This window comes from Actinia tenebrosa, unplaced genomic scaffold (genome assembly GCF_029948245.1).
Source record: "Actinia tenebrosa isolate PJP-AT-01 unplaced genomic scaffold, QUT_ActTen_1.0 PGA_scaffold0__85_contigs__length_37466705, whole genome shotgun sequence".
Taxonomy (NCBI): Eukaryota; Metazoa; Cnidaria; class Anthozoa; order Actiniaria; family Actiniidae; genus Actinia; species Actinia tenebrosa.
This window is the reverse complement of record NW_028292569.1, coordinates 7,488,342-7,512,376: the sequence shown is the minus strand read 5'-3', so window position 1 is coordinate 7,512,376 and position 24,035 is coordinate 7,488,342. Positions and strand designations below refer to the sequence as shown.

The 24,035-nt window shown below is 37.5% G+C and overlaps 2 protein-coding genes across 2 annotated transcripts; one reads left to right on the top strand and one right to left on the bottom strand.

Moving 5' to 3' along the window:
• The first annotated feature begins 137 nt into the window (after positions 1-137).
• LOC116293913 (ribosome biogenesis protein BMS1 homolog) lies at positions 138-23,499 on the top strand. The gene is made up of 31 exons (XM_089030383.1): positions 138-386; positions 2,895-3,207; positions 3,512-3,637; positions 4,999-6,270; positions 10,434-10,736; positions 11,267-11,346; positions 12,550-12,738; positions 12,927-13,069; positions 13,490-13,611; positions 14,055-14,200; positions 14,538-14,612; positions 14,687-14,785; positions 15,192-15,227; positions 15,453-15,577; positions 15,707-16,008; positions 16,193-16,212; positions 16,314-16,851; positions 17,227-17,331; positions 17,678-17,932; positions 18,392-18,593; positions 18,914-18,980; positions 19,220-19,306; positions 19,617-19,718; positions 19,800-19,980; positions 20,423-20,481; positions 20,577-20,699; positions 20,849-20,944; positions 21,037-21,088; positions 21,586-21,761; positions 22,107-22,265; positions 23,053-23,499. Exons 1-31 carry the CDS (start codon positions 366-368, stop codon positions 23,251-23,253), a joined length of 5,775 nt encoding a protein of 1,924 aa, XP_088886509.1. The 5' UTR covers positions 138-365; the 3' UTR covers positions 23,254-23,499.
• LOC116293938 (DNA-directed RNA polymerases I, II, and III subunit RPABC3) lies at positions 8,366-10,062 on the bottom strand. The gene is made up of 3 exons (XM_031701443.2): positions 9,982-10,062; positions 9,549-9,807; positions 8,366-9,415 (listed from the first exon to the last, which is right to left on the bottom strand). The coding sequence occupies exons 1-3, from the start codon at positions 10,052-10,054 to the stop codon at positions 9,298-9,300; spliced, it is 450 nt and encodes a 149-aa protein (XP_031557303.1). The 5' UTR covers positions 10,055-10,062; the 3' UTR covers positions 8,366-9,297.
• Positions 23,500-24,035: the final 536 nt, after the last annotated feature.

Here is a 24,035-nt window from a genome sequence, read left to right as displayed (position 1 = left end):
CCAAATTCCTTTCTTTTGCGGACGTGCTTTGTGTCAGTCCCTTCCGGTGATAAGCCTTGTATATCTCGACTTCCTCATGGACCAAAGCTGGAAGCTATATGTATATATATATGGAGCATCGATTATTTCAAGTCCCTACTTCGCAAGGTCACTCAAATTTCAAAGACCCCCATTTTTCTCTCACATACCCGCTTCAATAAATCATGAACGTCTCTTATTACATTAAATGTGCAACGTCACGCTCCAACAACTGGAACCATTTTTTCTAAGAATTATTTACTCTTGCATTGTGGGTTTAGTGGTAGAAGTTCATTTCACTTCGAGTATCATCGAGTACGCTTCTATTTTTCCGAACTCAACTTAACATGGCTTGTTGTTTTGGAAAGGTAAGTATTTCTTCTGTAAATCTCCTGCTGGTTTGGGGCACAAGAAAACTGAAAAGATTTGTAATATTAAAAACAAAAGCGTTTAATAATATAGTACGGAACCGATTCAGTAAGCAAAAGTCATTGTTGGAGGGTACAAGTCGAAAAGGGTTTTTTAAAAATAAGAATTGCAGGTTCCGGGAATTTTCTGCATTTTCAAAAAGAGACGCCGTATGTCACCTACCACAGACTATCCAGCATTTAGGAGCTATTACCTACCCTGCTTGCAGACTAGAGGTCTTTTTTTGCCCTCCCTTCTAGCCTTCCGCTCGGCCCTACGGACTCTGGGCTTCAGAGGGATTTTTTCCGCGGATTTAATGACCGAGAGCGGCGCACATTAGATCATATATTTTAAAGAATTTTGCGCTATATAAGTAATAAAATTATGAAAAATTATTATTATTAAGTCAGTCAGTAAATCCACGGAAAAAATCCCTTTGGAACCCAGGGTACCCTACGGAGGGAAAGAAAAACAACCAACCTCTTCTTGCAGGGTACTATTATCCGGGCTCACGCTGCAAATGAGTAATGTCTGAACCAATAATTTAAGTATTTTTTAATATATACAATTATTGGCTATCGAAAATCATTAAAAACATGCTGCCTACAGATACTGGTTTTCGTAGATGGCTGCTTTTTGTCAGAAGTGCGGAAGTGAACACACACGTCACATGACGAGTGAGAGATAACTTGATCTGCTTTCGTTATTGATAATGCCAAACATAAACCTTTGAACGTTTGAATTGCTAACGTTTCAGGGTCCCTACGTATCCCAGAGGATATTCTAAATAGATTGTTTTGAAGCTCGGGTTTTCTGCATTTAGTCTGGCACTCTGCTGTATGTAGATTGGCAGTCCGTGTCACCTTTGTTGACAGTCTATTCAGCCACGTGTTGCGTTACATATAGGCTTTACCCTCTCACATCTCTACTGGCACCGTTCTTCGCTTCTTCGCCGCGCTCGACAAATTCTCGCTTCGTTCGAATAAAGACTCCTACATCCTTTAGTCATAAGAAAACCGTACCTATCAATTAGCGCAGAGCCAGAGGTCTTCTTGAATTGGGAGGATAGAATGCATACCAGAAGAACGTGACGTATTACTCAATGCATTAGCTCATGATCACATGGATGTCATTCTTCACGAAACAAGAATAGGAGTTCTCTAGGTTGTCTGTATCATGCAGAGATGCCTAGTACAGCAGATGAAGTTTGCAATTTTAGCCAAATAATGGAAGGTTTCACAGAAAATAATGATATCGTTTAACTCGTGTAAGGCGATCTTGTTGTTCTCTACATAATATAAAATAACTACAGTGTGGTTCTGTCTGCCCTTTTAGGCTATAAAACAAACAATTATGTCACACTAACTGTGAATTTGATTTTGCGCTATGACTCAACAAAATCAAATATCCCAATGTTCTCAGTCAGAATCACCAATTAATTTTCTCATCTTTTTACCATCCTTTGATTTTATATTATTTACTGGGGTACTGGTAATAGTACCCAAAAGTTTTCACGGCACCATCCATTAGTCCATTGCGGGCATATGATATAGAGATCTAAGTGCAGTAAATGTTCTTGTCAGCAAACTTTGCCAGGAAAGATGTTCGAGTTCTAAGTTTGGTTTGTGTTATCATATGGATTGAGCAGGATTTTTAACGATAAATGGAACTGGAAGGGCAGAAGGATTTAATCGCCGTGGTCAAGTCCGAAGTCCATACGCCGCCTCAGCTCTGCGGATGTCTCGGGGGTATGGCACAGTGGAATCGATTTTTTTGAATCCCATCTTATCCACATTAGATTTTTTTTTAAATCCATTTTTTTATTAGATTTAAATCTTCAACAATAAGGCAATTTTTTTTAGTGAAATAAGCCTGTATAAGTTCGATTAGACATATATCAGTCATACAAGGAATATCGATCCGCGAAAAGTAGAGCTGTAATCTTTTCTAGCGCTAGCATTATTAAATTTCAAGTAAAAATCTGTCAAGTAAAAATGACTTAAAACAAGGTGCAGGCGATCTACCACGGGGAATTGAAGGTCGCCAACTTTATTAATCTTAACATGGAATTTGTTCACCGACTCACGGGAAGATTTGAAGCCTTATTTTCCTTTTAAAAACTCTTTCTGTACAGAATACTGCTTTGAGAAGCTAAATTAAATTCAGAACAAGATTTCGTCTTTTTGAAGAGATTTTTAAACACAAGGCTATTCAAATCTTATGATCCCTAAGTTTTACTCCTATTGCGGTCCCTGATCCAATCTTTAAATTCCATCTCAAGGTTTGATTCCTGCAGTGGTTCCTTCACGGTAATGATCTATGGAACTGTTCAATACTTCGTTGTAAATTTGCAATTTTTGGGGCTCTCAGGGCTCTCAGGTCTCTCAGTCCTCCCCACCTCTAACCCCACCCCCCAAACAAATCCCTTCAAACCGAATCTTTATCAGAACGTCTTTTTTGCCTACTAGACCGATACGACCGATAAGGGCGAAACTGAACCACTAATGGGCGATCAAAAAAAAGAGAAGAATTCCAACCAGGACAACAAGAAGAAACCAACCAAGTCCACCAAACTAGAGTTTGCAAGACTTGAAGTGCAAGAATTTGACAGTGTCTTCTCTGATTTTGCTCGAACTTTGAACCCGTTCGTCACCGATAGAGAAAAGCTTGAGCTGGCCGTTACAAAGTTCAAAACGGCCGTTGAGTCTATTCAAGCTGTGCGACCACAAGCAAGCTTTCGAGAGTACGTCGTTGCTCTCAAAACCAAACTCAAGGAAGAAAGTAAGAGAGCTCAAGTATCTAATCCAATAGGATGTTTTCATGATCATATGACACCATTTGACTCCCACTACCATGACGATTTGCGAAGACAACTGTAACTAGATTAACTATGGAAAAAAAGTGTGCAAGGGTTTCTGGTAGTAAGAGTCCTGCAAACGACGCCATCATGCGGCAAACGTCCCATTTGAACAAAATGCAACCCTCACCAATGAGTCAGAGGCAAATGATTGGGATGAGACTCTAGCCTCGACGTGATGAGCATTTGTGTGTGTACAATCTCATATCATTTGTAATTTTCATACAGGAATATTCATCAAGATAAAGAATGGTGCTGTTGAAGTGTATGGGTTGGCGGGACGATCAATCAAGGGAGTGGAAGATGCCGTTAGTGCCATCAAGACCATTCTTGCAACAGCAGAAACTTTAAAAGGTAAAGGTTTCATAACAATATATGAAGAGCATAAGCAGCACTAGATGCTGAGGGCAGGTGTTGCGGGAGAGGGACGAAGTTCTGGTATGTCTCTGCGTGTACTAGCTCATATAGAGGGAAAGCTAGCAATAGACCCCTTTCGAATTCCAAATTACCGCTGTGTTTCTTGATTACAGACTCATTTGCACAGGGTTAGCCGCTCGAGTTTGTGCAGAATATTCACGTGTTCCAGTCAAGGTCCGTCGAGTTTCAAAATGTTTGTATTGTTGAAGTTGTGCATTCTTTACTTTTCTGTTGGTATTTGTGAATATTTAAACACTGATACGAGGCTAACCCTGTGCAAATGAGTCTGTAATCAAGGAACACAGCGGTAATTTGGAACTCGAAACTGATCTATTCAATAGATGACTTTGCATCTGATATGATGTATACAGTGATCAGGAGTTTAAGCACCAATTCTCTGTTCTCGTCATTAACGGTCTTGATAAAACTTTTAAAAGAATCCTTTTCCAATGGCGTAGCCAGGATTTCCGAAATGGGGGACGAAGTTCAAAAATCCGCCATTTTGTTTGGTCCCCGGAATTGGCCGAACCAAAAAAAAGGCAGGCGGCATTGCGTTTTTCGTTTTAATTTTGCAAAACTTAGCAAAGCAAATAACAAATTACCGTATAAATTCCAAAAAAACCGCCACTTTTGTTCCCACGTAATAGGGTTTCCTGTTTGTTTACTCAAATGAGTATCATCATTCTGCGTGCTTTTCCTAGAAATCCAGGATCTTTTTGAACCGGAAAGTGGCAAACTTCGGCACGTTCGATAGGGCAGTGATTAACACGGAACACAGCTTCCAAAATGTGTGCTCTCTCACGTCCTAAAAATATTTCGACTATAGAGCAGCTTGCATATGACCGTTGAAATAGCTCGCGGCGCGAACGAGGTCGTGACAATGCATAGTATACTTCAGACCAATCAAATGGAGCGAGAATTTACTCTCCATCAATCAGATACCCGAAACACGGCGGACACGGTCACGCCACTGCCAGACCAATCACATTGCGAGAGAGAAATATTTGCCAATTGTTATTCTAGAAAACATCGCGGTCACGGCAAGGGACGCTTACGCCCTGTTTTTCCCTTTTCTTACTTCTCTCCTTTCATTTTTTAACTCTTCCTTCCTTTGTTTCCTTTGTTTGTTTGTTTTTTTAATATTATTATTTAGTCAATAATAAAGACATTTGAAATGACTACTGATCTAAATTTGGCCAACATAACCGAAGGGCTTAAGCAAAATAACGTATTAAAGTCTTCATTATTTTACGATGGATAATATCATTGAACATGTTCACTTTTTATTTTTGGAGCAGGGATGCCGGAAGTTGTGACGACAGCCAGCGGCTCATCAATTCAAGATGCAGAATCAAGTTTAGAAAACATTGAGAACATCATCAAACGAGAATTTTCTGGAATCTTTGACATCTGCAAAGTAGTCAGATTTAAGAAGAACCTCAAGGGTAATATAGAGAAGTTGAAGAATGCACCGAGTATGGTGAAAGATTTTTGCCAAGAAGTGAAGGCTATAGTTGAGGAAATAGGTGAAGTGTTGGATGACAAAAGAAACGATGATGATGACAATGATGATGACAATGCTGCTGCAGTGGCTCGGAGTGTAGGAACAAGAGGAAGAGAAGACGAATCAAAGGACAAAGACGAGGACAAGGACAGCAATGAGAAGGAGGACGAGGCTGCTGCAGGCAGGGGAAGCAGCGCACAGAAAGGAAAAAAGAAAAAAGAAGAAAGAGAAAAAGACAAGAAATCCAAAAAGGATAAAAAGGATGCAAAGAAAAAGGAAAAGGAGGACTACCACAAACAATTGAAAATGGAGACAGTTGGGTTGGCTGACATAGACAAGCTCTTCACAGATCTGGGTACTTCCTTGAATAAGTTTGTTGCAACGCGAGATAAGATGCAACAGGCTAGAGAATCCTTCGAAAAAACTATCAAAACAATATGCAACTTTGATGGCGAGAAGGAATTCAAAGCTTACATCAAGGAGTTAAAAGAAAAAGCTAAAGAAGGCAAGATGCAGATCTACATTGACACAAGGGATGGAGAAATCAAGTTGGATTCAGTTAAGGGTGTCGACCCTCCAGCACCCTACAGAAACGCAGTTAAAGCGTTAAATGACATCAAAGCAAGTGGCAAAGAAACGTTGGACTTGGAGCCTGTTGTAGAACGCGGGGTCGAGTCGTGTGCGAGTGATATCACAAAGATTGAGCCGCTGAAAGATTTCAAGAAATTGGTTAGCGGTGTCAAGGAAACCATGGCACTGCCAAAGAAAGTCAAGGCTTTCAACGAGAATAGAAAGAAAGTCCAACAAGCGCCTCAAATCGTGAAAGAACTTTGTTTGTATGTCAAACAAATTCTTGGAGATATTGTGAATGCTTTTAAAGACGACGAAACTAAGGAAAAGACAGAGGAAACTGAAGAAAAAGACGACGATGAAAAGGAAGAGAAAAATGCAGGGAAAGATGACAAGAAACAGGAAACTGTTGAAGCTGCCGTACACGCTTCGGGAATGGCTCCGAAGACGGAGAACATCGAGAACATCGAGAGTAATAGCAATACAGTTATTTGCTGAACTTGAAGAGGAGCCGGTATAGAGAGAACTCAGTGTTGTTAGAGCGAATAAGAAGATTCTGCTAGGACTAAAACTATGTTGCTTTTGCTATTGCTTCTGTGGAAAATTATTCGTGTTAATGTCAGTAGTTTTCACTGATTGAGGCTATTACTGTTGCAAAACTTTAATTGAAAAACAATCTGAAAATAGGATTTTTTTCTCGGCGCCCGTTTTACTTTTATAATAAATTTTACGAAATCAAAGCATAGATTTGCCGTGTGTGAAGGCGGTGCTGAATTACATTTTTTTAAACACCTTTTCCTAAAAAATACGCTAGCCGGATTTTAGACAATCATGTTAATGAAATCCTTATGAGAATAAAAAAAAAAAAAAAAATACTTTAAAGTGTATATGACACGAAAACATTCCATCATTTAAAATGTATAGTTTGTTAGTAATAATGAATATATCGTAACAAAATTTGTTTCAAAAGCTTATTTCTTGAGATATTTGCGAAAGTTAATCCCAATTTGTGACGTCATTTTGTTGACACGTACTCTAGATTCAGTAGTAATGTACTAAATATAAATTGTAATTCATATAAATTAACAACAAGACATATTTTAGTCAGCTTCATTTGATAGCTTACGTAGTACTCTTCCAATGTTGGGAAATTGAAAAGTGTACTACTTGAAATTAAGATTCTATGTTCAAACATATTTCGTGTATTTGCAACTAAATCTGGAGACTTGTAAACAAAATGACGTCACAACTCGTGCTAAAATTTTTTGAATTTCTAGAGAAATGGGTTTTTGGAACAAATTTAACCGTGATATTCTTATTAATGCCAATAAACTACACATTCTTAACATTAAAATTTTTTCGTGTCATATACACTTTAAGAAATCTTATCTTACAGGGAGCCGTTTCTTGTATGGGTATTTTTAATAAAAAGAAGGGGATGCTTTCCAGGACTTCAATCCCCTACTTCCTTTGCAAGTTACTTCATCGCCGCCATGTTGGGGCCTACTTAATAAAAGATTTCTCTTTACCCTCCTTTGTAAATACCACCAACATGGTCGCCATGGCCTTCAGAGCTTGTTTTGCTCATGAGAATGTTGTAAACCAACGATAGTCCCCTTCACAGTTCCCTGCGCCATCTTGAAAGGTAGCCGTGCCATCGCATCGAAGCGGAGACGAACGGTGAGCTTGCAATGATAGAGACATGCGAATAATTGTCCAAGGTGTTGAAAAAAGGTCTCTATCATCGCAACCTCACCGTTCGTCTCGCTTCGATGCAAAGGCACGGCTACCTTTCAAGATGGCGCAGAGAACTGTGAAGGAGACCATTGATAGATCTCGTCCCACTAACTTTCAGCATGTTTTATCTTCATTGACAAAAGGGGGATCCCCTGCTTGCACCCTTCACAAACAAATCTCTTTGCACACCAACTTCTTCTGCATGTTTCACCTCCATCGAAAATTAAAGGGGGATCACAGGCATCCCGGCCAGGTCTCCCCTGTTTGCACCCACGAGATAAAAATAACCCGAGTAGATGGAAATTCTCTTACATTTTCCTTAAGTGCTATTATACGAAAAGAAAGTACTTACATTGTTATTTAAGTCAATATTTATAAAGGAACATCGAGTTTAGCAAGGCTAGTTTTCATAGAGTCTTGATAGCTTCCAGATAGAGTCCGCATACATAGCAAATTAGTTAAAAAAAGGAAATGATTATATCTTACCCTGTTCTTTCGGTAACTTTGTCTTCGACATCTACTAAAAAGCTTTAAAATACATTTTAAAAGCAAAAACAAGCATTAATAATTACTCACATATTAAGGTTATACATTAAACAAAACGTAATATCCAATAACTAGGCAGTTTTAATAGCAAAAATGAAAAAGAATCACAAGTTTTTTAGGGCCCTACAAACCTACCCGCTTCAATTTCTGCCGGCGAGGTGGATGCTAATTCGGTTAATTAACATAATTGAAAATTTACTTCCGGTATCCGTTTTCAATACGAGAGGAAGTGGCAACCAAAAATTCTAGAAGAAATGTGGCATCTAAAATCGGATTTTGTAATTTGCAGAAACATGAAAAGCGCTCTGTTTTGCAGAAAGATGGGCAGCTGAATCATGCAGCTTTTTATTACACAATGTATTGTTACGTTGCACGTTTAATTTCCGGGCTATATTACAATATATATCACAAATTGACATCGCACACATCATTTTACCATTATTGTACAAATACTATTTGTCTGCTGAACTGAACTCCAGGAACTTAATCTGATTTTTCAGTTTTTTAAGTAGAACAAAATAAGTAAATAGTCCTGGTCTTATGAGGGTCGCACTTTAAATAGCCAGTGACTAAAAAACCTATTTTTTGTTCTATGATCAAATTGGAAATTAGAAGTTTACATTGGCAGTTTATTCGTTATGTGCATGTCTGGTACTTGCTTACAGTCATCTGCAACTAGACTAACTAAGTTGATATCCCTGTCTTGGTAATATTTGTGAACCAAGAATAAGGCATGACTAACAATGAAGCAATATGAGCAATTTATACTGAATGACTATCATTACTGACAATATTAGTACAAACTAAGGCATTGTGACACTAATACTGTACTATGGTATACTACTACTTTACTATGGTATGTATACCTCATAAAACACACTGATTGGTCAAGCACTGTGCTGTTTCGGCAAATGCAGCACGGTGCTGATGTCATTAGTGGGTGTGAAGCTAGCTTTGCAAAAAACATGAGGAAACATTGTTGAAAACTACAATACTATAATTCTTTCTATGTATGTAACAAAAGAATAAACAGTTTCCCTCATGCTCTTTTCGATAATACTAACAGCTATTAGTGTTGAAAGCAATCAAGAAGTGCTTCTCTTAACTCTTCTATTTTGTTTTTATTGCTTTCTGCATGCTGTATGAGTGAACATTTTTAGTATTAAGTTTTTTGTTTTTGAGTATAAAAGGGTTAAACACTGCATTTACATTAAATATTTTTGTGATAAGAAGTTCTCTACTAAAATGCTAGTTTTTTCATTAATAAATAAAGATGATCATCAGCTTCTATTCCATGCAGATTATTAGCATCACCTTGTAATCTCATTAATAAACCTCCATATGAAACGTAAGCAGCCCTATGAGAAACAGAAAGGGATTAATAAAAGATGACTTTATATAGGACAAGTAGGTATACAGATGTAAAGTTGAGGCATGCATGTATACAAAATTTACAACTTCTAATCTAATCTAATTGGATTTACAACTTACAATCTTGTAGCCGGTTCTGGTCCTTCATCTCCTTCAATTCTATAAACCTTTCCATACATAACATACTCAAACTGATCTGCTCTTGAAGGGACAGAATCTGTTGGCGTGAATTCACCATCATCAGGGGTGCCATCTTCCTTCAAAGTGCTGGCCAAAACCAATCGAAACTTGTCCCCAAGTTCTACGGGGTAAATTTGGCTATTGATGTCTAAAATTAGATCCATCTTGAAACTCTCACTCTCACAGTGAAGTCTTGAAACTGAAAAGTAATATTCGAATCTTCTAAATGTTATATCATTGGAAATAAAGATAATCATCTTTGTGCATTATGCACAAAGATGATTTTCTTTGTGTTATGACTAAAATCTAATGGTCACCTCCGTCATAAAACTTATGAACCTTACAGATGTGCTTAAAATCTTATTTGAATTACCTCTATCAAACTTTTTCCCATCTGGATCGATGTCTTTAACGTCAAAAATATCTTCGAACAAGACGCCCGCCATCTTGGAATACCACGAGGAATGAGTGACCAGGCACTTTGAAGGATGTCACATAACTTTCTTTCTAGGGAGGGGTAGAGTTTTGGATTACAATTTTTAAAATAATGAAAACGAAAGAACGCAAGTTTTCTCTATCAATTTAGCTTTTGATTAAAAATATTGTTTAAAGCGAAAAATGTATTGAAAGGGCATAATTGGTAAGATTTTAAATAGTAAGGCAATTTTTAAGGTTTATCTTTACTTACCCCTCCCCCGTTAGAACTTGTTTGTGTTGTTTGATAAAACGCCTGGGAGATTTTTCCACACGTGGGATAAACCAACATGGCGGACGAAGAGAATGTCGCAGGAAAAGCTCACAGACCCAAGCAATCGGGTCCAAAAGCCGTGAAGAAAAAGAAGAAGGATGAAGGAAAAGAAGACAAGACAGACTCGCGACGAAACGCAAAGGCATTTACGTTTCATTCAGTCGTAAAAGCGGCAAAACAGTTTCGGCGTGCGAAAGACATTGAAACCAAGAAGCATCATGTTCCTGTAGTAGACAGGACTCCTCTTGAGCCTCCTCCGATTATCGTGGCTATAGTTGGTCCCCCAAAGGTGGGGAAGACAACCCTTATTAACTCGTTGTTAAAGAACTTTACTCGACAAAACCTTTCTAACATTGAAGGTCCTGTGACGCTTGTATCAGGTAGGTCTGGGAATGTCTTCATAGAAATACATGTATTCTTGGTTCGATCTCCCTAAAATTATAGCAGGGAGCAGTATTGAACTAAACTGTTATGATGCTTTAAGGCGTAAGAATGACAATCCTTTCCTTTATATACAATGGAGGTCTTTAGTGTTTCCATACCACAGGAAGCCCAAGCCAAATTGTTGCCATGTGGTTAATTGAGGAATAAGCTGGAATTCAATCATGTAGATAACGACTAGTTTTGGAACTAGCTTGGACTGCGTCAGTGTTTTTTAGTTGAAACAAATGTGTAGTAGTAGATAATTTTATCACCGTAGGTACGAAAGATAGTAGACTGACGCTTTGGACGTTAATGTCGGAGTCAATGACTTCAATAGACTCACTGACGTTTCGGACGTACATCCAAAACGTCAGTCTACTATCTTTCGCACCTACGGTGATAAAATTATCTACTACGACACATTTGGAATTCAATTAGATGATTAAAGGGCTTTTGGTCTATAACTAAAAAATATCTTTACTTGAAGGAAAGAAAAGAAGGCTAACCTTTATTGAATGTGGCAATGATATTAATTCAATGATTGACATCGCAAAAGTAGCTGATTTGGTGAGTTATATTATACTTTAAGGTTGTTTTCTAATGAAATAAATAATAACAGTTACCACTAATGGAATAGACGTATGTCAGTCTTTACTGTAACACAAAAACAATTCACACACTTGAGCAATAATATTTGTCGTATGGCGGTGCCGACACACAGTGCAACATTGCACGCAACATTGACGCAACAAATTTGAATCGGTTTGACACACGGGGGCAACAAAATCGCTTGTGTCAGCCTGCTATGCTAAGAAATTTGGTCAGCACTTATAAATATGGTGCAAGCTGATTGGCTGGAATTTTCAAAATGTTGCAGCCATGATCACGTGATGAAATTTGTTGCCTGCAATGTTGCAAGAGTGGAGCGTGATTCAACTTCAGATTTATTGCATGCAATGTTGTCTGCAACAAATTTCAGGGGTAAATGCACGCTGCAACATTCCTGTTGCATGCAATGTTGCACTGTGTGTCTGTTAGCAGTCCTATATATCTGTCTTATTGTAGGGATTTAACCCATCGGAGGTTTTGGATGAGATGGGAATCCACACCCCTCACCCCCTTGGTAAAAAAGCTGGCTACTCCTAAATTATGTACCTGTAAATTGTTTGCTGCACTTTGCATAAGCATCAATATTTTAATGTAGTTGTACTGTAAGCTCACAGCACAGTAGCTTTACTGCTATTGGGTTACCCGTGGTAGGACATATTCCCAAGGAAGGCTTTATTTAGGGTATTTCAGTACTGGAAAAATGCCTAACCACCACAGGTTATCACTCATCAAAATTGATCTGCTTCGTCAGACAAATTGCTGTGAGTGGGACCTGTTGTTGGAGCATGTCTCTGTGAAGTCCATGCCACTTGTCCTATGTATTTTTTCATCTTTTGCTCTAGTATTTAATTTTGTAATGAAAAAAAGAGTGAGACTATACATAGCAGGGTTTAAAATGACGGTCAGTAACTTGCCGCGGTCATGATTACTGGCCAAATTAGTTTTAACTTGGTTACACCTCATTTCTGGCTTAACCTTACCGGTCAAAATGACTGGCAAGCCAAAGATTCAACCAGATGATTTCCAATTCTAGGGCAGACATTGTCCAACATCCAGCAGTTATTTAAAGCCCTGACATAGGTTACATTTTGCAAGATTCAAAACTATAGGTTATCTCAAAATTGTAACATAATGATGGATAAATTTTTTTCTGTCTTGAAGGTTCTTCTCTTGATTGATGCCAGTTTTGGGTTTGAAATGGAGGTGTTTGAGTTTCTTAACATCTGTCAAGTACATGGATTCCCTAAGATCATGGGTGTACTCACTCATTTAGACATGTTAAAGAACAACAAGTCACTGAAGAAGATTAAAAAGAGGTTAAAAGACCGCTTTTGGACTGAAGTATACCAGGTATTGTGAAATAACTGTCATGAATCTAGCTCTCTAATTGGCTGGGGTCTTCTCTCGTTCTGACAATCCCTGCCTGCTTTATAACTGCATAGGTACGAAATGTATTGTTTGTCACAGCCAAAATATCCACATTTTTCTATCATTTCTTGTTAAAACAAAATATAAAATGCTATTTCATGTTTTTGCAGGGTGCTAAGCTTTTTTATCTTTCTGGTTTGGTTCATGGCTCATACCCTAAAGTAGAAGTTCATAATCTTGGTAGATTTATTTCTGTGATGAAGTTTAGACCACTGACTTGGAGAACCTCCCATCCATATATACTTGCTGACAGGTGCGTAAATGTATATAAACCATATGCACTGGTTGAATGAATAAATGAATGACTGGTTGAATGAATGAATGATTGAATGCAATGAATGAATGAATGCAGTGATTGAATGAATGAATGGATAGATGAGGTCAATGAATGAGTGGGTTATGAGTTTTGTAGTTAGTTTTAGAGGAAGGGTGTGAGACCCAAGAAAGAGAGGGAGAAAGGACAGGAGTGAGTTAAATTCTTGTAGTCAGTCATGGAGGAAGGGTGGGAGGTCCAACAAAGGGAGGGAGAGAGGAGAGTAGTAAGATACTAGTGTCCTAGTAAGTCATCAAGGAAGGCAAGAAAGAAGTAGAAAAGAAGTAGTGAGGGAGAATGGGAGTGGCTTACTGATTGACGGTCAAAATTAACAGGCCAATTAACCGTATTTTGGTATAGGATGGAAGATCTGACTGATCCAGAGAGTGTTCGTCAAAATTCAAAATGTGACAGAAGGGTGTCTTTATATGGATATGTGCGTGGAGCTCACTTGAAGTACAATTCCAAGGTTCATCTTTTAGGTACTTAGATTAGCAAACCATCTGCACACCATTCATAAATACCATACATCTAAAGATTAATGTTCAGTCGTCAGTCAATGTCCAGCCAGAATTGGAACTTTCCCCCTCAAATCTTTGCCTTGTCGGTTATTTTGACCAGTAATGTTGAGCCAGAAACTAGGTATGACCGAGCCAAAACTAATTTGGTTGATCATCATGGACCAATGACTGACCAGCCATTATTTTAAGCCCTGATATACCATGAACCACAAATACACTTTCATCAACATTAGTTGTATGAGTACATGTACATTTTTGCTAAAATTGTTGGTTGCAGATGGCATAGAGACCATTTAATCCATATTAAGTACTGTATGCATAAATATTTATACTAAGTGCACTCATTTTTTATCCTATACATGTACTATATATTTAAGAGATTTTTCTCATGATTTCTTTTGAAGGCTGTGGAGACTTTAAATTAGATGATGTGAGTCTACTCAAAGATCCATGTCCATTACCAGACAAAGAAAAGAAAAGAAGTCTTAATGAGAGGGAGAGAATGGTTTATGCCCCAATGTCTGGTGTTGGAGGTATAGTCTATGACAAGGTATATATGTGTACTCCACCTAGGAAGAACTTACAAAGCACTCTGTTCACGTAATGTATTCAGAAAATCTATTGTATTCTATTGTTTTTCTATCCATTATATCAATTGTGATTCATTGTATTTTTATGAATACATTACATAAACTGCTTGCTGGATGCTCTCCCACTCCACCTAGGGTCAGCATCACAGAAACTTTTCTTGGTGAATCTTCAGTCATTATCTTCAAACTCGACTCCAAATTTGTATTCTTCCATTGTATACCTTGTTTTAGTAATCTGATTGGGTGAGTAGTAATCTTGTGCATTTGGATCATTCACTGCATGCTTTCTATTACCAGGATGCTGTATATATTGATCTCGGTGGAAGTCACTCAGCAAGAAATCAAGCTGAACTCAGAACAGAAGAAGAACAGGTAGGGTACTTAGAAAATCTTCTGAAAACGTACTTTTGGATTACTAGCTAAATATTATCTTTTTATTGTTATAGGATGACAACAGGGCTGGTAATGAACTAGTTTCATCTCTAATAGATACAAAGCATACCTTGGACAGCAAGATGGCCTCAAGTCAGATGACTTTATTCAAGGTACACACTGATCTAATGGAGTTGCATTTGCTTTGATTTTAATTATTCAATAATTCTAAAATATTTATGCTATGAGTCAGTTTTTCACCAGGCACAGCTGAATGGGCTGGTAAGCCAATAGCTCATGAGGCCAAGATGCCTAATCATTGTTCTAGTATGAACAAACTAAATGGACACTGAATATTACAATGACTGCCTGGGGAAATCACACATGTACATGTTAACATTCCCGTCAGCTATACTGTAATTAGAGTGAGGGATTTTCAAATTTCAATGAATTAGCTTGCCAGCTAGGGCTATTGTAAATTTACAAGACTGTAACATATTGAATATAATATGTACATTATGTACTGTAAAATGAAACATTCATATATATATATTTTTAAAACCTGTTTTCCTTTTCTAGGATGGAACATCAGTCTCCATGGAGGAAGGTGGAAGAGTAAGTGTAATTTTGCTCAAGGGGATTAGAAGTTATTTATTGCTAGTTTTCAATAAATTCCAAAATTAGATAACAAAAGACATGGCAGCCATGTTAGTTTGTTGATATAACAAAATGGACTATAGAGACTTTTGCACCATTCACGTGATGGCAGCCATGACAGGAGGCACAACCATAGAGTCCTTTTTTCCCTTGGGAAACTGAATTATTTCTCCTTTAAATCAGATGAGACCAGATTCCTATTGTTCCTGCCTCCTGTCATGGCTGCCATCACGTGATTTATTGACAGTTCTTTGGTTAAAATCAACCAAGATGCCAGCCCTGAAAACCAGCAATTTGAGAGGGAGTAGGCTAGTTCAAATAGGTTGGCCTATAATATTATGATCTAGTTAAATATATAAATATAATATATACAATATATATATTGCACATTCTTTGATGCCATTTTTTATTCATGAATAATTTCAATTTATTTGTAGAACAAATGGAAAACCATCTCAACGATTAGTCCAAAGTGAAGATGGGCGCATCAGACGGAAGGCAGTATTTGAAGATGATAAAGATGAGAATGAAAGTGACTTGAGTGACGATGATGATGATGATCAAGAAGAAGAACAAGAAGATGAACTTGAAGATAATGAAAATGTAGAAGAAGAGGACCATGAAGACGAGGACAATGATGAAGAAGAGGAGAATGACAACAACGATGAAGATGGTGGTACCAGTGGAAGTGACATTGATGACAATAGTTTCGGAATTTTTCAAAACAAAACAAAGAAAGGTTAGTATGTTAATCATTTTCAAACTTTTTCTTCTGTCTCCGAGTCGTTCTCCTTCATCTCCCTCTAGTTGATAAATTTCTTTTCAATATAAGTGCAACACATGGCAAAAAGCAAACTTTACATTAAGAGAACTATATTTAAGTCTTGAGAAACCTTTTATTCTAACTGTAAATTTTTTTTCAGGATTAAAAAGAAAACTAATGGTGAGTAATTTGTTTTATTAAATGCACTTTTTGCTTTTTTTTACTCAAAAGGTAAAATAAAAACATTCATTTACAGACCTGTATTTGTTTACTTTTTGTAGAATGAAGATGAGTATGACTCAGATCAAAGTGAAGTGGAAGAAGACACAATAGAATATGACATTAAACCTAAACAGAAACAAAACGATAAAGGAAAGGAAAATGGAATTGAAAGTATTGATGTGAAAGAAAAGAAACGGAAAGGGAAAATGAAAGAGAAGTTGGAATCTAGTGGAGGATTAGAAACAGAACTAAAAAATAGACAAGAAAAGAAAAAAGAAAAACAAAAGAAATCCAAAAATGATAAATCTTCAGGAAAGGATAAATCTTCAAATAAGGACACTATGGATGTGGATGATGGTGAAATTAGCTTCAAAAGAAAACAAACTAAAAATGTAGAGTTAGAAAGTGAATCTTCTGAGGACAGTAACGATGATGATAGTGAAGATGATGATTATGATATTGATGATGATGAAGATGCTATTCATAATGAAAGCGATGATGATGATGGTGGTGATGGTGGATATTCTAGTGATTCTGATCAAGAAATGCAAGATGCTACCTTGGACAGTGTAGTGGATTTTCCTACAGATGTTGAAAGTAAGTCAATTTATTCTTATTTTACTTTATAATTTTTTATTATGTATATTTTCCTTGGTCGATTTACATGTTAGTCACATCAAACTACTTGTGAAAAAGGAAGCATTGTAGCCTCATACTTGTACTTTGATGAGAGAGGAGACAAGACAAAATAAGAGGAGAGGAGATTAGATGAGAGGAAGGAGACGCAATACTTTTACCTTCAAGTAGCAATACCATTGTGGCCTTCATTACTTTATAAAATCTTAGAAATATTTTTATACGAAATATATTTGAAATTGTCAGTACATCTTTAGTAGTATTAGTGGTTATTCTTAATCAATCTAGTATTTGAAGAGTTAGTTATACTTTTGACGGTATTGTTTTGTCTTACAGGAGGTGAACTTAAGTGGAAAGAGAATCTTCTTCAGAAGGCTAGTGAACTGTTCTACAAACACCAGCTGACAACACCCAACCTGCGCAAGCTGGTCTATGGCAAGAGTAGACAGTATTGCTATATTTGCGTGATTGACTAAACTAAGTCACATGGAAACCTATGATACCGTGATCCTATTGCAAAACTCTGATTAGGTGGTTAATATTTTCTCACTTTTTGATTGATTAAGAGCGGAAGCCAGCTAACGACCACAGTACATTTCCAATTCACATATATTTTGCTCTAGTTTAGAAAGATTGGGGAGGGGAGAGGGTGATTGCTTTGATTTAGGAAGATCTGATTTAGAATCACATTTATTTTTCATGGTATTGATCAGACACTATCACATATTTGAAATCTGAAAGAGCAGTTCCAATTTTTTTTAGACATGTATAATTTTTATTTTCATAGTTATCAAAGAAACAACAAAAGAGGACCATAGTGAGAGTGACGATGAACAGAGAGTTGGTGGGTTTTTTAAAGTAAAATCAAAGCATCAAAAGACCGATGACATCATGCACCAGAGAGATTGCTCTTTGGAGCCTGATCTATCTGGGATGGACTGGGACTTAGAGGAAGTTCATGAGAGTATCAAGGACTGTTTCGTGACGGGAAAGTGGAATGAAGATGAGGATGCTGAAAAACTGCTCAATCAGGATGATGAATGTAAGGATTATTTATAGCAAACAATGTTATTTTTTTAAACAGTAAAATAAACCCGATTTTTGACATCAATAACCACAGAGCAACTCAGTTCGAAGTCAATACAGTTCAATAGACCCCTTGCATGTGGCATCAAAGCAGCTCAATTTGGAGGACAAAACAAAATCAATCTACTGAGAATTGGAAACCTATTGTAAGGTCTTCCAAATTGAGCTGCATTCCAACGTGCTCCGAGGGGTCTATATGACAAATTCTCACGACAGTAAGATTCTATTTTTTTGTCCTCCAAATTGAACTGCATTGGACTACTGATGCTGCAAAAGCACTATAGTGATCACATCAAATTATTATTGCAATCGTTGTGGCCAAAAGTAGGAAATTTGGAGCAATCGTGGCAACTATGCAACGAAAATTTTGTAGCTGGTTCTTGCTTCTGTTTAGAGTATCCTCTCATTTTTCCAGTATCAGATGATGAGATATTTGGGGATTTTGAAGACCTGGAAACAGGAGAGTCCCATACCACATCAGATCGTAAGAGTACTGGAGATAAGAAACCTGATGCGGATGAGGAAGAAAACAGTGAAGACAACCAACAGAAGGAAGAAGAAAAGGAAGAATCAAGAATAGAAAAGAAAAAAAAGCTGAAGGCAGCATTCAATGCACAGTATCCTTTTGACTGAATTGATACTCATCAATTGCCAAAATCAATTGCCAAAATTCAAATCAATTTCAAATTTGAAGTCTTTTCTCACTTTTGCCTCTGAAAGGTCATCGAAATTTGTTCAATGTATTTTTTCGTTTGTCACCGACAGCGGGTAGGAGGGAAGACTGAGACACATTTAAGATCAGCTGTTGTCAGCTTTTGACAAAAATTCAGGCCTTGGTCGTACCAAGGGTCATGTTCTACTGGAATTCCGTCAATGTTTTTTTACGATGGTGTGTCTGTCTGTCTGTGTGTCTTGTTTTTCTTTAATCAAGATTCAGTTATGATGAAGGGGATGAGGTATCGTTCTATGAAGAGCTCAAGACGCAGATGAATGAACAATCTCAGGTATGTATTACAGACCTCAATACCCAGACCTTTGTTATATATTGTATCAAGGTGGCGCTTATTTTCCCAATATTTAGTCATTTTTCTCAAAACAAAAAAAAAGATTGATAAATTAATCGTCCTTGTTTTAGCTCTTAACCAATCAGCTTCCTAATTTTCTTTATAAATCTCAAAACTTATGTCATCATCAATGTGCAATTTAAAAAAATGATAAAACGGTGTTTACAATGTTTTCAAAGTTGAACCAACGTGAGTTTGAAGACATGGATGACGAAACTCGAGTTCAGTATGAGGGTTTTCGCCCAGGAATGTACGTCAGAATTGAGGTAAGACTTTCAGAAGAAATACATGACTACTATTCTGAGATGAGATCGGCCCAGAGGTTGTTTCAGGATTTAAGTCCACAAAATAAAAAAGATTACACTCTAAACTTTCAAAAGACTACTTATAACAGAAAGGTACTTTTTGGCATAAAATTTAAGGCATACAGAAAGATTTCGCCATCTTGTTTCACGAGATTCGAATTCATTTCCATAGTTCTATCAAGCAGCCGGTTGAAATGAATTACAATTTCCCCAGAATATCATCTAGGAACAAATTCTTGCTTATATTTAGATATTATTTTTTGTGTTACAGTTAAAGGACATGCCCTGTGAGTTCGTGACGAACTTTGATGCCAAATATCCCGTCATCCTTGGCGGCGTTCTATCCAATGAAGACAGCCTTGGGTATATCCAGGTAAATTGTTCAACCTTGACGTTAGTCGTGTCCCTAATTTTTTCTTTTGGCTCATTTTTCGTTGTTTTGGTTGACTTGTAGGTTCGAGTTAAGAAGCATCGCTGGTTTAAGCGCATTCTTAAAACACGTGACCCACTTATTCTTTCGATTGGATGGCGACGGTTTCAGTCAATGGTTATGTACTCCATGCAAGACCATAATGGACGACATCGGCTATTAAAGTACACTCCAGAACATCTTCATTGCACTGCGACTATGTATGGTAAGTTGGACAGACACTGGTGACGTACCACAGTAATTTATCTATTACCATGGAAACATGACCTCGGTTACCATGGTAACTGTACAGCTGCTATGTGTAGTAAACAGAACATGCACCCTGATAGCATGGTAACTGCAGCTACTATACGGTAAAATACAGACGCTGGTGACGTACCTCTTGTTACCTTGGAAACACCCACTTCGAAAGTATACACAGCTATTTTGGAAAGTAGTATCATATAAACAATTAGAGCTCTTAACGCCAGAAGGCACCAAAGCCACGGTGTGGTAAGCCCGTTCTCTAATAAAACAGCCTGTATAGTATGTGTTGCATTAACGTTTCTTGCTCACCATCGACTGGAAAAATAACTTATGCTATCAGCTATCCCGCTGTGGTAAATTAGGGTTGGTTTATACTGATCTTTTCTCGTTTGTTTTTATAGGGCCTATTGCTCCACCGACTACAGGAGTTTTAGCTGTACAGAATATTGCTGGGGCAACGGTTGGTATAGCAATAAATGTATTCGATCACTTAAGTATCATCTTACAAAAAAAGTCTTTATTTATTAACTTTTTCTCCTGTTGTTTGTTTTACAGGCCGATTTTCGCATCTCGGCCACGGGTACCGTACTAGCACTCGATAAGACTGTTGAGCTTGTTAAAAAGCTCAAGCTGACTGGTACGCCTTTTAAGATCTACAAAAACACTGCTTTTATCAAGGTACATTCTCAGACCAACCTGAACACAGGTAGCCCACGCTGTCGTATCGTAAACACAGGAACTCTTATCGTGCTCAACTCTGGCAAAACCTAAGTTTAGGCTAACAAAATATTTTTATAATTCTTGTATTGCACATGTATTTGTTACAGGGAATGTTCAATTCGGCTTTAGAAGTGGCCAAGTTTGAAGGAGCTTCAATAAGAAGTGTCAGCGGTATTCGAGGGCAAATAAAGCGTGCACTTAAGGTAATGTAGGACTCCACTGACCGGTTACTGATAGCAATTTTAGAGGTTAGCTTTGTGAATGTTATAGTATTTTTCCTTTTACTCTTCTGCAGTCTCCCGAAGGGGCATTTCGAGCAACGTTTGAGGATAAACTTCTAATAAGTGGTAAGATACAAAAATCAATCAGTTTAATTCTCGTTATTATATCCAATTTTTTTGACTCTGGCGGAAAGAATTACACATGCTCAGAAAAAAGCAACCAGCAAGCTTAGAAGGCTATGAACATCGAGCTTTTATAAGACTAAATATTTTCAAAAGAGTGCCTAAAAGGAAAGCACCAATTTAATCGAACCCTAAAAAAGCCTCTTGATGGTGTAATCAGGCTTTTAGTAGCGATTTCGTGGGAGAAGAAACAGATAAGTAGCATTAGATGATAACGAACGTTTTCTAGATCTGTCTTAGGTGCTCCCTCCACCCAATATCATACCCAGAGCCCTTATTTCTTACTGCGCATGCTCGACGAAATAATTTTGAGCATGCGCAGTAGGAAATAAGGGCTCTGGTTACGAGATTGCCCCCCACCTATGCTAGCGGAATTTTGAAGCATGCGCATTTAACACGCATTAAACTTTATCAATCTATTTATGTCCTCACTTGTACAGACATTGTGTTCGTAAGGACCTGGTACCCAGTCAGTATACCTAAGTTTTACAACCCAGTGACGTCATTACTCCTTCCAAACGAGGCTAAGGCTGCGTGGAAAGGTATGAAGACAGTTGGACAACTAAGGAAAGAACAGGGAATCAAACCAGCTGTCAAGGAAGACTCCATATATAAGGTAGGATCACCATCAACTACTATAGTGTTTTCACATGACGTCGCAGCCGCCATATTCTTGTTTCTTTGGTTCAATGTACCATGGTCGCAGTCGTTTTCTTTCTTTTGGGGTCTGAAGGCACCGAAGAGCGTTCTTCTCATATTCATGTACGGCACTGAAAAACTCCTAAACCAGGGTGCTGACAGCTCAACCCTGTGCTTTTTCCCTAGATTCAGGCTGGAATCGATTATTTACAAATGTTGGCGCCAAATGGTTGCCTGTATAAACGGAAGCAGCAGTCATGCTAGAACTGATAATTTCAAGTCCAATTCAAATGCAATAGTCTATCGTTTGTTTTGTTTTCAGCCGATTGAACGTCAAACGCGGCATTTCAATCCACTTGTCATCCCAGAGAAATTACAGAAAGAATTGCCTTTCAAATCCAAGCCCAAAAACGAGAAAAAGAGAACGAAAAAATCCTTGGAGGCCAAGCGTGCTGTGGTTATGGAGCCAGCTGAGAGAAAGGTGTGTCTAGCTTGTCAACTCTCGTTCAATCTATATGACGTATTTCCACGGTAAAGCCTTCATCATGGATCCGAGGCTAAGGGATCAGTCATTATTTAAGTCGGAGAGGAGTGGAGGAGAAAATGAGAAAATTTTTTTAGTGGAACATGGGGGGCCTTGAAAGGTCAAATGAAAATACAAAAGAAATACTACAAATACTACCGAGAAAAAGCGTGATTACTTTTGTATTTCCATGTAAGCCTTGAATCCATGATAATGTTGAGAAGGTCTATTACCTTTGAACACAAAATCTGCATTCTTATTTCAAAAAATGCCGAGTAATCTAATTCAGAAAAATCTGACTGTTTTCCGTAAAACTATGTCTGTGCAAAAGACCACTGTAAGTCCTTTTGGGTCGGGCGATTGATTCCTACGGACGCTGCTGCTCGTGAATAAAATTTGTTTCAATCTTCTGGTGCTCAAATTTTACCCTCTATAAAAATCAACGTATGAATTGAACATTGTACAAATAATATTTTGAATGTACCTAGTGATAGTGTGAAAATGGGCCATAAACCAGTATTTATCGCTGAATCTCAGCCGCAATGAAGAGAATGATTTATAACTTCGTTCTCTACCTAACGTGTTGAAACTCACTAAAATATCAGTTAAATCACTGAAATATCAGGGAAACTTCTAGATTTGGGCTTTCGCTGAGATTGGATCCATGCTTTATTGTGACGAGTAATAATAATCGTAAGAATAAGGTTATGAGATTTGGATAAAGTATTTGCTTTTCTTTCGTCAGGTGTACACTTTAATGCATCAACTACAAACGGCTAACAAGGAAAAGATCCGCAAGCGAAAGGAAAAAATGGAAGAAAAAAGGAAAATTCACAAAGCAGAGTTGACCAAATTAGAATCAAAGCGACAACAGAAGAGAAAAGAAGAGAAAAAGAAAGTGTTCAGAATGATGGCACAAGCAGAGAAAAGAAAGAAACGATCTTAAACATCTTTAAACCCAAAGAAAAAATGACCCATCATTCTAAGTAATTTCTAAGACAATGGTTCACCACGATTGAACATAACGTTCACAGAAAATAATTTGGAGGCCGGATATGATAGTTTTGTCAACAAGACTTGGGAAAATGCTTGTTGATGTTTCAACTCAGTTCCGAGTAGGATAATAATTAGAAATACCACACTTGTGACGACACCCTTGAGATTTTGTGAATATTAAAGATTTACAATCAAACAGCGGATGTTCAAGTTTGCCAGAAGTGGCTTTGAATAGACTTTTATATGCACAGATACGTATATCGATTGACATTAAAAACCAGTTCATTTTTGCAAAGACGATAGTTCAACTCAATTCTACAAGCTCAATTTTACGCCAAATTAATCCGTCATACAATTATGAACACGCATGCGCACCCTCTTTCGTAATAACCGACTTGTTTAGGGAAAACAGTTTTATTATTTATGAAATTTATCATCGTTGTTTTGGCTTCTTCTTTAGAAACAACGCGGTCATTTAATCACAACAGAAATAGTTTTTAATAGCAAAAGAGAAGAAGAAAAGCAATAATTTTAAAAGATAAAAGGCAAGACCGTAATTAACTTCTCGAGGTAGTAATTCCAAGTTTTATACCCTGGGTGTCAGAGGCTCAGATATTATGATCATCACACCGGCTTATCCTCGATGTTTTCTATCTAGAAACGTCAAATATCGTGAATGTGAAGTGTAAACTGTCCTGACCGATTAGTCGTCGTACATGACAAGGATAAAAT